Source organism: Cladosporium halotolerans, assembly GCF_011745625.1.
Source record: "Cladosporium halotolerans strain TM138-S3 chromosome Unknown Sca12, whole genome shotgun sequence".
NCBI lineage: Eukaryota > Fungi > Ascomycota > Dothideomycetes > Cladosporiales > Cladosporiaceae > Cladosporium > Cladosporium halotolerans.
In genome coordinates, this window is record NW_027191463.1 from 540,998 (window position 1) to 553,983 (window position 12,986).

General features: G+C 56.3%; 6 protein-coding genes across 6 annotated transcripts; 2 read left to right on the top strand and 4 right to left on the bottom strand.

The window, feature by feature from the left end:
- Nucleotides 1–459: 459 nt before the first annotated feature.
- WHR41_04188 (uncharacterized protein) lies at nucleotides 460–2,505 on the bottom strand (the record flags this gene model as incomplete). The annotated part of the gene is made up of 1 exon (XM_069372794.1): nucleotides 460–2,505. One exon carries the CDS (start codon nucleotides 2,503–2,505, stop codon nucleotides 460–462), a length of 2,046 nt encoding a protein of 681 aa, XP_069230081.1.
- Nucleotides 2,506–2,737: 232 nt separating this feature from the next.
- On the bottom strand, nucleotides 2,738–4,487 carry WHR41_04189 (uncharacterized protein). The gene is made up of 2 exons (XM_069372795.1): nucleotides 3,832–4,487; nucleotides 2,738–3,775 (listed from the first exon to the last, which is right to left on the bottom strand). Exons 1-2 carry the CDS (start codon nucleotides 4,365–4,367, stop codon nucleotides 3,196–3,198), a joined length of 1,116 nt encoding a protein of 371 aa, XP_069230080.1. The 5' UTR covers nucleotides 4,368–4,487; the 3' UTR covers nucleotides 2,738–3,195.
- A 672-nt stretch (nucleotides 4,488–5,159) lies between these two features.
- Nucleotides 5,160–5,972, top strand: WHR41_04190 (uncharacterized protein; the record flags this gene model as incomplete). Its single annotated transcript, XM_069372796.1, has 1 exon — nucleotides 5,160–5,972. One exon carries the CDS (start codon nucleotides 5,160–5,162, stop codon nucleotides 5,970–5,972), a length of 813 nt encoding a protein of 270 aa, XP_069229974.1.
- Nucleotides 5,973–6,444: 472 nt separating this feature from the next.
- Nucleotides 6,445–7,719, bottom strand: WHR41_04191 (uncharacterized protein; the record flags this gene model as incomplete). The annotated part of the gene is made up of 1 exon (XM_069372797.1): nucleotides 6,445–7,719. The coding sequence occupies one exon, from the start codon at nucleotides 7,717–7,719 to the stop codon at nucleotides 6,445–6,447; it is 1,275 nt and encodes a 424-aa protein (XP_069229975.1).
- Nucleotides 7,720–8,098: 379 nt separating this feature from the next.
- On the top strand, nucleotides 8,099–9,647 carry WHR41_04192 (uncharacterized protein; the record flags this gene model as incomplete). Its single annotated transcript, XM_069372798.1, has 5 exons — nucleotides 8,099–8,156; nucleotides 8,218–8,291; nucleotides 8,382–8,626; nucleotides 8,914–9,363; nucleotides 9,440–9,647. The coding sequence occupies 5 exons, from the start codon at nucleotides 8,099–8,101 to the stop codon at nucleotides 9,645–9,647; spliced, it is 1,035 nt and encodes a 344-aa protein (XP_069229976.1).
- Nucleotides 9,648–9,653: 6 nt separating this feature from the next.
- Nucleotides 9,654–12,746, bottom strand: WHR41_04193 (uncharacterized protein). Its single transcript, XM_069372799.1, has 2 exons — nucleotides 11,615–12,746; nucleotides 9,654–11,561 (listed from the first exon to the last, which is right to left on the bottom strand). Exons 1-2 carry the CDS (start codon nucleotides 12,208–12,210, stop codon nucleotides 11,147–11,149), a joined length of 1,011 nt encoding a protein of 336 aa, XP_069229977.1. The 5' UTR covers nucleotides 12,211–12,746; the 3' UTR covers nucleotides 9,654–11,146.
- Nucleotides 12,747–12,986: the final 240 nt, after the last annotated feature.

Sequence of the window (12,986 nt, forward strand, 5' to 3'; positions counted from 1 at the left end):
GCCTCCGGCAAGGACTCCTAGACGAAGGATTTTATCCGTTCGCATATTGGCGTCGATGGCGAGATAGGGGCATGTTGCTGAACGCGGGCTGGCATTCCTCGAGCTGCTTCGCGACTATCACCGAGACTCGAACAAAGCTGCACAGTTTCTCGCATCAGCATTGGGACACTGCGGAGAATCGCAATTCGAACGTCATGACGAAACGGGTGAGAGAAGGACGCGACTTGTATGGCCGGGAGGATCAAATGTACGAGAGGGTGCAGTCACAGGATGTCGATGCATCTGCCTACATCGTGGATCAGAATCGGGATGCGGCAAGGTTCAAATATCTGCTTGATCGCGATGGAGAGGACGCCGGTTTCGAAGATTGGAACACTGCGTCCGAAGACGGGTGACTTCCCAGTTTGAAATAATGTTCCACATAGAAATTCAAGGATATCGTCTGCGAGTACCTATACACTAAAGCTTCTCCAAAAGCATCCTCGCGCCGGCGTTGCCCTTCGGTCCCTCAGGCTTGGCCTTTTTATCCTTGCCCTTGGCCTTCTCCGGCTTGCTTCCAGCGGCGGCCTCGAGCTGCTTCTTGCCCTTCTTCAAGGCAGTCATGACCTCTTTCTTCACATCAGCCGGCACGTCCTCGCTCTCCGTAAGAGCCACAACCACAAAGCTGGACGCACTACATGCCCATGCAAGAACGTCATCCTTGATCACCGGCCACAGCGTGCTAGCGAAGCCAAGCCTTGACTCGGCGAGCTTGACGGTCTTGGTTGCGGGATCGAAGTTGCCACCAAGCACGAGGGTCTTGAACATGCGGCCTGCCGCGGGCTGGTTGGCGATGTGGCCCTCGGCTGTTGGGTCGCCAGCGGCGAGGGAGGCGACAGCTGTCTTGGCTTCTTCCTTGTCGGCAGAGGCCTCGAGGAGAGTCTCGGAAACAAATTGGCAGCCGATGGTGGTCTGAACAAGGTTCTCTGCACGTTCACTGACGAGTTCGAGCAGCGGCTTCGACAGGTAGTCTATCAAGCCCTTGCGGCGAAGCTCGGGAGCCTTTTTGCTGGTGGTCTTCCGGACCTCTGTAACCTCCTCCATGAGAGCCTTGTCAGAGTCTCTTGTGATGAGCCATTTGGCGGGACCGCAGATGGGAAAGAGGATGGGCAGGCGAGCGTTTAGATCGCTAACCACACTCTCGAGCTTGTTGAGTCTCTCCTCTTTATCTTCAATCTTCTCGCCAAGGAGCTCTCTGTAAATCACCTTCGTGGTCATGGTCGTATCATCGGGAACCTCCAGGCCAGCAACCAGCACCATCTTTGCGTTCGTGTCAAAAGCCATCATATCAACGGTCTCTTTGCTGAAGACCCTCAGTAGAATCTTCCTGTCCTTTGCGGTTCCGTGTGCCAGCGCAAGGCAGACCAGCCTGCTGCCAGATTTGGTGAAAGCCAGGTTCTTGTACAGATCACCGCCACCGCCTTCCGATTCGGCATCAATGTCGCCCATCATCTCTTCCAGGAAGCCACGCTGCTCTTCGCTTCCATGGGGGAGCGCGAGGAAGTACTGCAGCATAGCGTCGTGCAACATAGTGAAGCCTGTCATCTTCTTCTGAACCAGAGAGTTGATAAGCTGGTGGAGGTACTGGAGGATAGGCCTGCGCTTTTCCGGGTTCGCTTCAAGGATCTTCGCCAGCTCTGCTGTCTCTTCTGCACTCTTACTCGCCGAAACCTTCGCGTCGGACTTGCGATGGAACAGCGCAAATTCAGCCCCATACCACTCGCGGAGCATCGCATCCTTCTGCTCGCGGGTCGCGACCTGGCGATAGATGTCGTCCACAATCCAGGAAGCCTCGGGATGGTTGATCAGACGCCTGACGTGTCCGTAGAACTCGGGCACAATCATGTCCCTGGTCTCCTGATCGCCCTCCACGACCATCTTAGCAACTAAGAACTTGCCGTACCTGCTTTCTGCCAGCGTACGAAGATCTCCCTGCAGCTCCCTTGTAATGTTCTTCCTCTGCTCCATGTTCGCATACTTGAGCGCGCACTGAATCACGCGCACGCTGTCGTGCTTGAAGACGAAGTCGCGGACACGGCCGTTGATGATGGCGAAGAGCTCGCCAACCAACTCCTTGCGCTCCTCCTTAGGCACATGCGATTTCCTCCGAAGCCTTTCCCAGATTTTTTTCGAGCGTCCGATGATGTCTGCGTTCGGTTTAGCAGCCTTGCGCTCCTTCGCAAGAGCACGCTGCTTCGCGTGGGCCTCGGCGGACGAGCCGTCGAGCTTGAACTCCTTCGAGTCGCCAGAGCCATTCGCGGGAACCGGTCGCTTGGGAGGCTGGCTGGTGTCCTCGGCATTCTCGTCTTCCATTTCCTCGTCATTGTCGTCCGAGCTGTCTGGTTCCGGGAAGTGGTCCAGCTGTGCGGCCTTGACAGGCTTCTGTGTTTTCGACTCGCCGGTCTTGGATTTTTTTGCAGACTTGACACCGTTCGACGGCGGGTCCTTGCGCTTGATTGCACCCATTGTTGCGGTTTGCAAAGTGTTATGGAAAATGCTCAAAGAAGGCGGTGCTTGCTTGCGTTCGGCTTTGGAATTTTTTGGGCTTGCGAGGCGCCTAGCGCGAGATCGGCTCGGCACGGGCTGGACCCTGGCAGTCCGAAGGCATTGATTTATCGCGAAATAAGTCTTCAAGTGATAAATTCAAAAACGATCGTTTGAACGTCAGTGATCGTGCAGAGAACGCTGAGCGTCAAGTCAGACTTTTGAGAATCTTGATGCAAAAGTAGAAAGCAGCTCGTGCGCGGTAGCATGAAGGGTGAGTACTTTTTCGTAATGGCTTAAATATGACAACCCCTATACTCTTGCTACGATCAATCGTAGCATTCTGCCGTTCCCAATATCGTATTCGTCAACAACCGAGGCAATGGCAATTCTCTTTTCAAGCTGCTGGGTCTCTGTCACTTTCACAAGTCGATCGAGAGGTGCACGTCCGATGATCGCTTCAGATTCAAAGCATAGATGCAGCCGCTCACAACGAGTAATCAAGGATCAAAGTCGAAAGATCAAATCCTTTTGGAAGTCTATGCAGCGTCGTCTGAACCCACAGATGGCGAAACCATGCCACCCTTTTGCCGTGTCACATTTTACTCTACCCAGCCAGCCGAACGCCTCGCTATGCATGAACGCCGGTCCTGTCTCCATAACATTCGTCGTTTACTCGATCTCGCCCGGGAGAAGGTTGCCCTTGACACCGAACATCTTGGCCGAAACGGTAGCGGAGAAACCATCGACCTGGCGGGCGTACTGCTCGACCTGCCTGCCGACAAGCAGAGCCTCGAGCCTGCTAGGCTCAGTGGGCAGCTTGAAGAGCTTCTGCCACTCGTTCTCGTCAAGGGGCGGCTGCTTGCTGGCCGCGCGTGCGGCGTTCTCGGCCTTGCGCTTCTGTTGCCACGCGGTGATCTTCTGCTGCTCACGGCCGAGGGCACGCTGCCAGTACTGGAAGTTGTTCTGCTCGGTTTGGTGGTTCTCGATCGAATCCAGCATCAGGTCGCAGCTCTTTTCGAGGAAAGGGTCGATGCTGAGGTCGAGGGAATCAAGGTTGGGAGCGAAGGGGTTGGAGCTGACGTCGGGGTCGCGCGAAAGCTCTGCGAGAGAGGAGGGGAAGTCGAGGGCGGTCTTCGCAGGAGGTGCCTGGGGAACCTGGTGGAGGAAGCTGGTGAGGAGGTGAGAGTTGTGGACCTTGATAGGCAGCTCGATGAGGATATCCTGGTATCTGAGTTTCGACTTCTGGATGCTGTGGGAAACATTAGCATCCGCCAACAGCGCAGGCTGTTTCCTTTTGACACATACCTCTCGCTGGTGAATTTGCCCTCCTTGTACGCATTCATGAAAACAGGGCTGAGCCTGTAGGCCTTGAGGCCGAGGCTGCCAGCAGAGCTCCTCGACACGTCAAAGACGAGTGCGACCGACTTCTCATCCGAAGCCTTCTGGTAAAAGAATTGGTTCTCCACAAAGCTCTGGCTGATGAAGTTGCCCATGTTTGTGCTCATGTACCATCCCACGCTCTGCGCATCCACGTTGACCTCGCGAAGGAGCTTGATCATCTCATTCTGGTAGGGCACGTTGCTCTTCGCGCGCGGAGCGGCAGTGGCCAGAGTCGCAGCATCGGGCTGGTGGTATGAGTCGGCCTGCGCCTGGTCGATCGGGGCTGCGGGCAGAGGGAAGCTGTTTGTGACTTGAAGCTGGGGGGCGATATCGGTTCCGACGAGGAATCCAGTTGCAGGAGTCGGGAATGTGCTGGTTGCGTGCTTGATGATGCGCATAACCACCAGGGCCTCGATCTGAACCTCGCTCAGAGGCGAGGTGGTGTCCGGAGCAGTCGCCATTTTTGTAGAACCGAAATTCTCGATGTGAAGTCGGATATCCGGTATGCGGTGACCTTGCGGATTTACAGAGGACGACGGCGTAGGCTGATTTCCCCGTTAATCGTTACTCGTTGGCCCCTCGCAGTGAAGTCGAAAGCAAATTCCACATCGCGAGTGCGCGGGGCGGAAATTGCCGCTGGCGGAGAGGGAATGGTCCGTGCGATCGCGTTCACTTCCAATCCTACACGACATGGTATGGAGTTTCACGCATTTGATACAAGCCAACTAGCCCTCCTCGGCGTTTTTAGGAATCCACTCGCTGAAGAACTGGCATTTCAGTCTTTTCGTTGATCATACAAAATCTCAAGAAGCTGCTCTGTGCCGCAGCCAGTGATGTGCAAGTATGAATCCTTTTCGCTGAACAGACCAAGGTCAACTGGGCAAGATTGGATTACGTGCTCCACTCAATCCATCTTGAACGAACCTTTAGATCAATAAATGGTGAGCAATTCGATCAGCAGTTTGGTTTCGTGATCTCCGGGCGAGCGCGGCGTACGGCGTACGCGGGGGGCTCCATTGCATCATACCTCATCGACAGATGTTTAGTGCCGTCTCTTATATTTCGAGCATCCTAACTCATCTTCTTGCCATCTGAGCGCATTTTATATGTCTCGCGCTGTCACCACACTGTCACGCCGAATCAGAAACTCAGTGGCACGTCGATCGCAATATACTCGCTTTACGAGACCAGCCTCACTAACACCTCACTTGGCCATCAATCCACTGTCTTTCACCATTCCCATCTCCGCAAAGATGTCGACCAAACAAGGACTAGACCCCAACCAAGGCGGCGACGCCACCAAAAAGACCTACAACAAGCAGGCCACCGGTGTGGCCTGGGAAACCGTGCAATCGCACTCCGCCGAGCACGACCTCAAACTCTACGGCTCTTGCTTCTGCCCCTTCGTGCACCGCGTCTGGATCTCGCTCGAGCACAAGAAGCTCCCCTACCAGTATGTCGAGGTCGACGTCTACCGCAAGCCCAAGCTGCTGCTAGACATCAACCCGCGCGGGCTGGTCCCCGCGCTGCGCCACGGCGACTGGGGCTCTTACGAGAGCACTGTGTTGATGGAGTACCTGGAGGATTTGAACGAGGGCGAGCCGTTGCTACCTAAGGATCCGAAGCTGAGGGCAAACTCACGCCTTTGGGCTGATCATATCAATCGCCACATTATCCCTGTTTTCTACCGCTACTTGCAGGCGCAGGAGGCGCAGAAGCAGGTGGAGTTTGCGGGCGAGCTGAAAGAGCAGATTGGAAAGCTCGTTGACGCTGCGGATGCTGAAGGGCCGTTCTTTTTTGGGAAAGATATGACCTTCGTGGACGTGCAGATCGCGCCATGGATTGTGAGGCTGCAGAAAGTGCTAAAGCCGTACCGCGCCTGGCCGGATCCCGAGCCTGGATCGAGATGGGAGAAGTGGGTGCGTGCTGTGGAAGAAAATGAGGCTGTGAAGAAGACGACAAGTGACGACCAGCTGTACCTCGACAGCTATGAGCGGTACGCTGAGAACCGACCGAACACCAGCCGGGTGGCTGAAGCGGTCAACTCTGGGAAGGGGTTGCCTTGAGGGAGGTTATCTTCTCTTGTTTTAACTGAAGGCAAGTTGGTGATACAAGTATGTACATTCACAATTCTGGAGTACTCTCTCTGGCAGCAACTCTCGTTCACATGCTAGTGTGATGTTGGGGCTCCAGGTTGTTCGAAGTTGAGACCACAAATGTTTTGGTGGCTTCTCGTTCGCCCCCAGTGACCGGCATGTATCTTTGAAAGCTGCAGGCATGCGAGGGTTGATCAGGCGCAGTTGCCGGTCGTACGAATTTGATCGACCATGTCTGGCGAGGGATCGATCAAGCCTGCCTCGTGCCGCTCGTCGTCGGTTAAATGCGAGTCACAGCCGGCGACGTTGTAGGGCTTTTCGCAATGCGGCAAGCCCGGACGTGTTGCGCCAGTCATCTCTTAGAGCTACACTCGTGATTGCGAAATCAAAAGATGCAGCTTATTTGACAACCCGATGTAGGTAGTCTCGATTCTCCCATGCTTTATTCCATACCGTCCATCAACTCCACCTTGTCAAGCACCATACCTCTCCGTCCAACCCACTCTCGCAGATCGTCCCAATCCTGGCCTTCCTCTTCGCCCCTCTTCTCCACGCTCTTGAAGCCCCAAGCACCGGCGACACGATCAACAGCCGCGCGCTCCTCTTCGCGCACCCAACGTTCCCACAGGGGCACACCCTGCGCCCAAGTGATGCGGTCCATTTGATCGTTGGCAGTTGTTATAGCCACATATCCAGTCATGCTGACAGCACTGATATAGGTCATAATGCCGGCGAAAGCCATCCAGGTGGCTTGCTGCGGGTCAAGCGTAGGTTGCCAGGTGCTGAATACGCTTGCGAGACTGTATGCTGCGACCGGGGCAAGTGCAAGTCCACCGATCGGGACAAGGGCTTGACGCAGGACCTTCGCTTTGCGGAAGGAGGGCGTGCAAAAGCTCGTGTCTATTATGTCGATTGCCAAAGGGAGATCGTGCGCGGTGATGGCAGCTGAAAGTGCTGTGTTGGCGGTCTTTGGATCAATAGCGGTGTTGATCTTGTCTGGGGTTGCAGGAGAGAAGGAGACCGAGTTGGACGATGCAGTAGGAATAGATTTGTTGGCATACAGAGAAAAAATGTCAGGGAAGCTGGAGGGTTGATGCAGGAGGGTTTGAAGCTCGGCATATTGTGCGAGAATGGCAGGTGTTATGAAGATGTTCGGGTGGCGCATCATTTCTTCGGCTTTCTGACTGATCAAGGCAAGGAGAGCAGCCTTGGTGACCGAGGATGGGGCCTGCCTGGTGTTTACAGAACCCAAAAGGGCAGACGCGGCTGTACCGCTGCGTTTCTGCTGAGAAGCAGCGCTTATGGTTTTGGCATCGACAAGGCCTTTTGCGATCGAATCCAAGTGCTCCAAAACGTATAATACGCGCTGCTCTGAAGGGACAGGGCCATCCTGGGGCTTGAGTGCGCTGGCAGCGAGTTCTTGAACGCGCAAGTGAACGGCATTGAGATCGGAGGTAGAGGGTGAGCCCTGAGCGGAAACAGAGTGGTCCTGCGCGACGGATGCGGTCGCGTATTGTCTATAGGAACCCTGGGGTAGCGGGCATGCGTTTCTGGGAGGTTGTACGTTGTACGGTGCGCGGGTGCTGAGGTTTCGCTTCGTGTATGTCTGCGCCAAAGGAGCCAGTGGCCGCCATTGGCGTGAAGATGTGCTGATGGTCTGACTATTCCTCAACGCTGCGAGGCAGTCGCTGCGTCCTGCTGCTCTTCGAACCTCCATTGCGTCGATGCTTTCTTGCCAAAGGTGTTGACCGAGCCTCCTTGCCCTACCTTCCTCACAAACGCGGCGCGAGTGAAAGTGAAGCTTCGGATACCGGCTCATGGCTCGGCGCGGTGGCCGGCCTGCGCCTCGACATCGTGGGAGTGTGGCGCAACTTGGGCAGTGACGACGGCGGGCTGACGGGGCCAAGCCCGACCTCGACTGCAGGTACCTGGAGGTTGCACACGCGCAAGGCCACCATCTTTCACAACACCCACTCGCTGCCAGTCTTCCAGGCACTATCGCCTACCTTCCACAGTCATATCTACACCAAGTCAAAGCGCAGCGTAATCACAGGCTCTAGGCTGGAAGCCACGCCCAAATTGGGAATCACGGCATTATGCCTCCTCCACCACCACCTCCACCTTCACCCCCGCCTATGCCTGGCGGCGCCGGAGGTGAGTGCAGAATCACTACATTCCATTGCTCGGGGGAAGCGAATCGCTAAGTATTGTCTAGGGCCTCCGCCTCCACCGCCGCCGCCGCCTGGAGGTTTACCGTCGAGACCACCAAACAAGGAAGTCAAGGGAAGAGTATGTTATTTCCTTGCCTGCTGAGACAAAGAAAGGGGAACCTGGCAAGATGGCGAACGCGATGAGCATGTTTCTAACAAGATTGGACAGGGCGCTCTGCTTAGCGACATCAACAAGGGCACAAGGCTAAAGAAAGTTGGCGTAGTAAACGACCGCTCAGCACCGATTCTTGATAGCAAACCTAACAACAATGCTGGACCTCCAATGGGCGGTGCTCCACCTGTACCGGGTCTTCGACCACCTGCCCCTAACAGAGCGCGGAGTAACAGCGATCAAGGACAAGGGAGCAGTTCAGGAGGAGGGATGGAGCCAGCGGCACCACAGTTAGGAGGGCTGTTCGCGGGAGGAATGCCTAAGTTGAGAAAATCTGGTGGTGTAAAGACGGGCGCATATGATTCAGATCCGGAGCCTTCATCACGGAGTGTATCAAGTCCACCTCCCAAAGCCCCAGCGCCGCCTATGCCGGGCGGAGTAGCTCCTAGACCACCCGGCGCACCTCCTCCTCCACCAAGCGCAGCTCCTCCTCCTCCCAGTGCAGCTCCTCCTCCGCCTGGCGGCGTAGCTGCTTTGAAGAACAATCTCCGCCCTGCAAGTCAAGCGTCGCTCTCTACAACCGACATAGCCGCAAGCAAGCCGAAACCCCCTCGCCCAGCAAGCAAGAAACCTCCGGTGCCACCACCCGCGTCAAGAAAACCTACAGCATCCCCAGCAGCCGCTCCGCCACCACCGCCCCCTGCTCCGCCAAGTTTTGGCGCACCATCACCGACTCCGCCAGCTCCTCCGCCCCCACCTCCACCTGGCGCAGCACCTCGTCCACCGCCAGCACCCCGAGCGTCAGCGCCCTCCATCCCCCAAGCGCCCCCACCTCCAAGTCCTCGTCCAAACGGCGCCTCCTCACCCGCCTTACCGCCACCTCCACCTCCCCAAGCCTCACCACCAGCGAGTCCCGCTCCTCCGCCACCACCTCCTCCCCCTTCAGCTCCTCCCTCACGACCCGCGGTCTCGGCACCGAGCCCACCGCCTCCACCACCTCCACCCGCAGCGAAATCCCAATCAGCGATTCCCACAGCCGGTGGCCAATCCATCGGCTCAGGGAGCGGCCCGCTGCAGCCGATGGATGCGTCCGCCTACACGCTGACGAACGGCAGCTCGCCCGCTCTGCAAAGAGGCGGAAGCCATGCTGGAGGCCACAGTAGCGGAGGAGGCGGCGGTGCGAGGATCGTGATCCAAGACACCAGGTTCAAATTTCAGCCCGACGAATCCCTGCCCATGCCCAGGCAGTTCGGCGGCGGGCCCAAGAGGTACAGGGCTGGTAGAGGAAGCAGTGTACCGCTGGATTTGAGCGCATTCGAGTAGAAACAATGTCTGGAAAGGTGTGAAGACTGATTTATGGGATTGCTGCGGCACTGGCGCCTTGGGGTTGCGACGAACGACGATCCAAAACCGCCAGTCGCTCGCTCGACTCCAAGATCCGCGCTGCAGAGCGAGCGAATAAGCGGGCGGGCGGCCGCGACCGCCAACGACCCGAGAATAGCATTGTGGCCATCAAATTGCCCCTAGCAGCATGTATATACAACCCACAAGCGCGCAAATGCTCTTCCCTGTATCACAGTCATGTACAAGGTAGACACAGCGATCCCCTCCTCGCGATTAGGCCGAGCTCCATCCCGGCTCCCGCGGGATAAACTTACACTCTCTAGCCCTCCCGAACCATTTGTACAGCAACCGCAGCACGCGCACGGCTGTCCTCCGGGTGAGACACGCGGCGCAGCGCGAGTTATCTTTGTGTGTATGTGTGGGTGATGTCATTTGCCCTGGATATCGGAGGATTACAATCTCAGCTCTCTGTCTACCCGCCCCTTTTTTCGAGGGCAACCCGTTAGCGTGCGTAAACCCGAGAGCGCGCATCGTCGTCGTCGTTGTTGTCGTCGTTGGTATCTTCGTCTCCATCGTCGTCTTCAATGATCGTTGGCGGGTGGGCTCCGCGCGGCCCGACGTCTTGCTTCGGCTCCAAGAAAATAGATTAGGCCCTTCGGTCGGTCCAATTTGGTGTTCGTATCCTCGCAGCTCGTGCCACCTGCCCTGTGGTGTCGCGGGCCTCCTGGGGTCCATTTGATGATTGTCTCTCTTGTCGGGCGCTCGAGTGGGAGGCCGTGTGTCGCGTTGCCCGGTGGCATGTGTTTTTGACGTTTTCGTTTGGGGGGGACGCCGTCGAGATCTGGTGGTGAGGGCGGCTTATTGAGCTGGGTGAGTAGAAATCCGTCCGGAAGCGCAGAGAATCCGCAGGGAGGGGAGGAAAATGGAAGACCGGAAGTTCTTATGGGGCTGTGCTGGTTGTCTTGATGGACATCGATGGCGTTCTTGGAGCGGGAGTGGGTCGACGACTTGTTTGCCGATCGCGCTCGGCCTTTCTGCTCGCGTAAGTCATGGACGGGGATAGAGGCGGCGTGATTGAGGAGAACATGTTTTCTAGCTGGGTCCAAGCTGACGGGAGAGCTTGTGAGAGTGGCTTGTGGTTGGAAAAAAGGAGGGCGGTTCCAGGTGGGTTGTTGCCGTGATTCGTTGCCTTTGCTTCTTGCCGAATTATTGCAGCGTGAAATGACGCGTAGATGTTGCTTAGAAAGTCGGTCTCGCAGACAAAGCGGATGCGTTGCATTTTTGAGTGAGAGGAGCCAGCGTAATGTTGGAAATAGTAGGACGAATGTGGTGTTCTTTCGGAATGGCCCCCAGAACGCCAGCGCTAGTCGGGGAATAAATGTTTGTCCTTCGAAATAGAGAAAGCCGACCGGAGACACATATGAACATGACGAGACAAAAACGTTTTCCTTGTCATCACTGTTCATTGCCGCGTAGACTCAGGTCTTGCCAACCGCCACAGCATCCTTGGTAGACCCGTGAGGACCAGAGCTGTCCAAAGATTGCGCGGACATTTTGCTTGATCGCGAAGATATGGATGTCGCCGCGGAGCCCTTCCTTCGGAATTGGTCGACGCTTTGGGGGTCATATGATGCGGTTGCGAACGTTTGCGGGAGGCTTCCTCGGTGCAGAGAGTTGTTTCTCCCCCAAACCATTCTAGACTGATCGAAATCATACGCTAAGGAAGACTGCTGACTCATGCGCTGGTCTCGAATGGCGTTGTTTTCAATGTTCCAGTTCTCGTTCGGCTGACAGGGTTGCAACGGGATGTTAGAGCCACGCCAATCGAAGATATGGCTTGGACTAGTAGGCGAGTAACTGCTGTAGTCGTCAAGAGTGCCTCGATTTGCGGGCCTGTGCCAATCAGCCTGTCTGTCTACATGATCAGATCTGGAAGAATGTACTACCTTTCAGAAGCTTGCGAGAGAGCTGATTCAGACTGATAGCCCCCACTTTCTGTAGGAGACGACTCTCCGCGGATCTCGAAGGCAAGATCCTCGATTGAAGCGCCCAGGCGGAGTTTTGCCAACAGCATGGTCGAAACATCATCGGTACTGTGGCGCATAGCGTCGACGAGAGTGTCGAGGTCCACAGACCGCCCGGTCGCTTCTTGGAGCTTCTTCTTGAGATCAGCAGTTCTGGTCATCCCATCACCAATGTCCCATGAGCACTCAAGGCCGCGTTCACTGCAAAAGCGACAGACAGGGCGTTGCCCGGAGCACTTCGTCTTCCGCTTCTGGCATTGAACGCAAGCGCTCTTCACAGGCTCTGCTTTCTTCCTCCCAGCTGGAGTGGCGTGGTCAGAGCCAACATCGCTTGCTGTCCCTTCTGGACTTTTCGAGATGCGCCTTGGATGCAGTCGCGCGGGTTCGTCAGTCATAGGGACATCATAGTCCTCCGAAACCAGATTTTTGCTCCGGCTGGACGGTCGTTTTGCTGCTGATCGCTCAGTGCCTTGCCCAGTTCGCACAGAGACATGGGCATGGCTTCGCTTGTTGGACATGGCTGCCGTGCTGCGCGTAGGCGCGTATGCAAAGGACCTCGCTCCTTGAAGATGAGGGATCGAGATTCGCAGGTGGGTATGCCGCTTAAGAGCCGGACATTACTCGACCGCCGTCTCGCGAAAGTCGTCTTGGGTGCTGTTTCGCTTGGACCACGCGTAACCCGATGCAGGTCGTATGCGGCTGAGATAAGGGCAGCAAGCTATCGACCGCGGAAACCGGTAATGTGGCTAGTTTTAGCATCCGCAGTGTCCCTCGTCCCAAGTTGAAAGAGCTACAGTTGGGAAACAAGACTAGTAAGGGCCCCGGGCTGACTATGGATGGGGCAAATGGAGGCAATCGTTTTAACGAACAGAACCAATGGCGTGCATGTGCGGCCATCTGTACCGTCTCCGAGCTAACAAAACGGTGGAGCGGGGTGGGAGGGTGCATGTGTGGTCCGAAGGGCCCTGCAGGGAGTTAACGGCGTCACCTCTGGCACCAACATCGCTCATGGTCCCTGCAAACTAGCACCCCTGCCGTGCCCTGGGTGTTCTCTGCAGCTCCGGCGGACCCTTTGATCGAGCCGCAACGTGTCCTGAGCCGGCATGGCTGCTAGAACACCTGGCTGGTGGAAAGCTTGCGCAATCTTCTGTGAATAATAGGCTCATGCTCCTCGAGCTTGGGGGACACCCTTCGCGTGAAAGACAGTTCGGCAAGACACACAGATTGTCAGCTCGGACCCCACTCCGTGGCGTTCGCCGAGCCCGCGATGTAGGGTTTACACATCGCCTCGTAT

Bases quoted from the DNA above. Each gene is read 5' to 3' on its own strand.
- WHR41_04193 (XM_069372799.1), bottom strand. From the start codon at position 12,210: ATGTCCAACAAGCGAAGCCATGCCCATGTCTCTGTGCGAACTGGGCAA. The intron at 11,562-11,614 runs GTAGTACATTCT...TGATTGGCACAG, and splicing joins CTCTCGCAAGCTTCTGAAAG to GCCCGCAAATCGAGGCACTC.
- WHR41_04189 (XM_069372795.1), bottom strand. From the start codon at position 4,367: ATGGCGACTGCTCCGGACACCACCTCGCCTCTGAGCGAGGTTCAGATC. The intron at 3,776-3,831 runs GTATGTGTCAAA...TGTTTCCCACAG, and splicing joins GGCAAATTCACCAGCGAGAG to CATCCAGAAGTCGAAACTCA.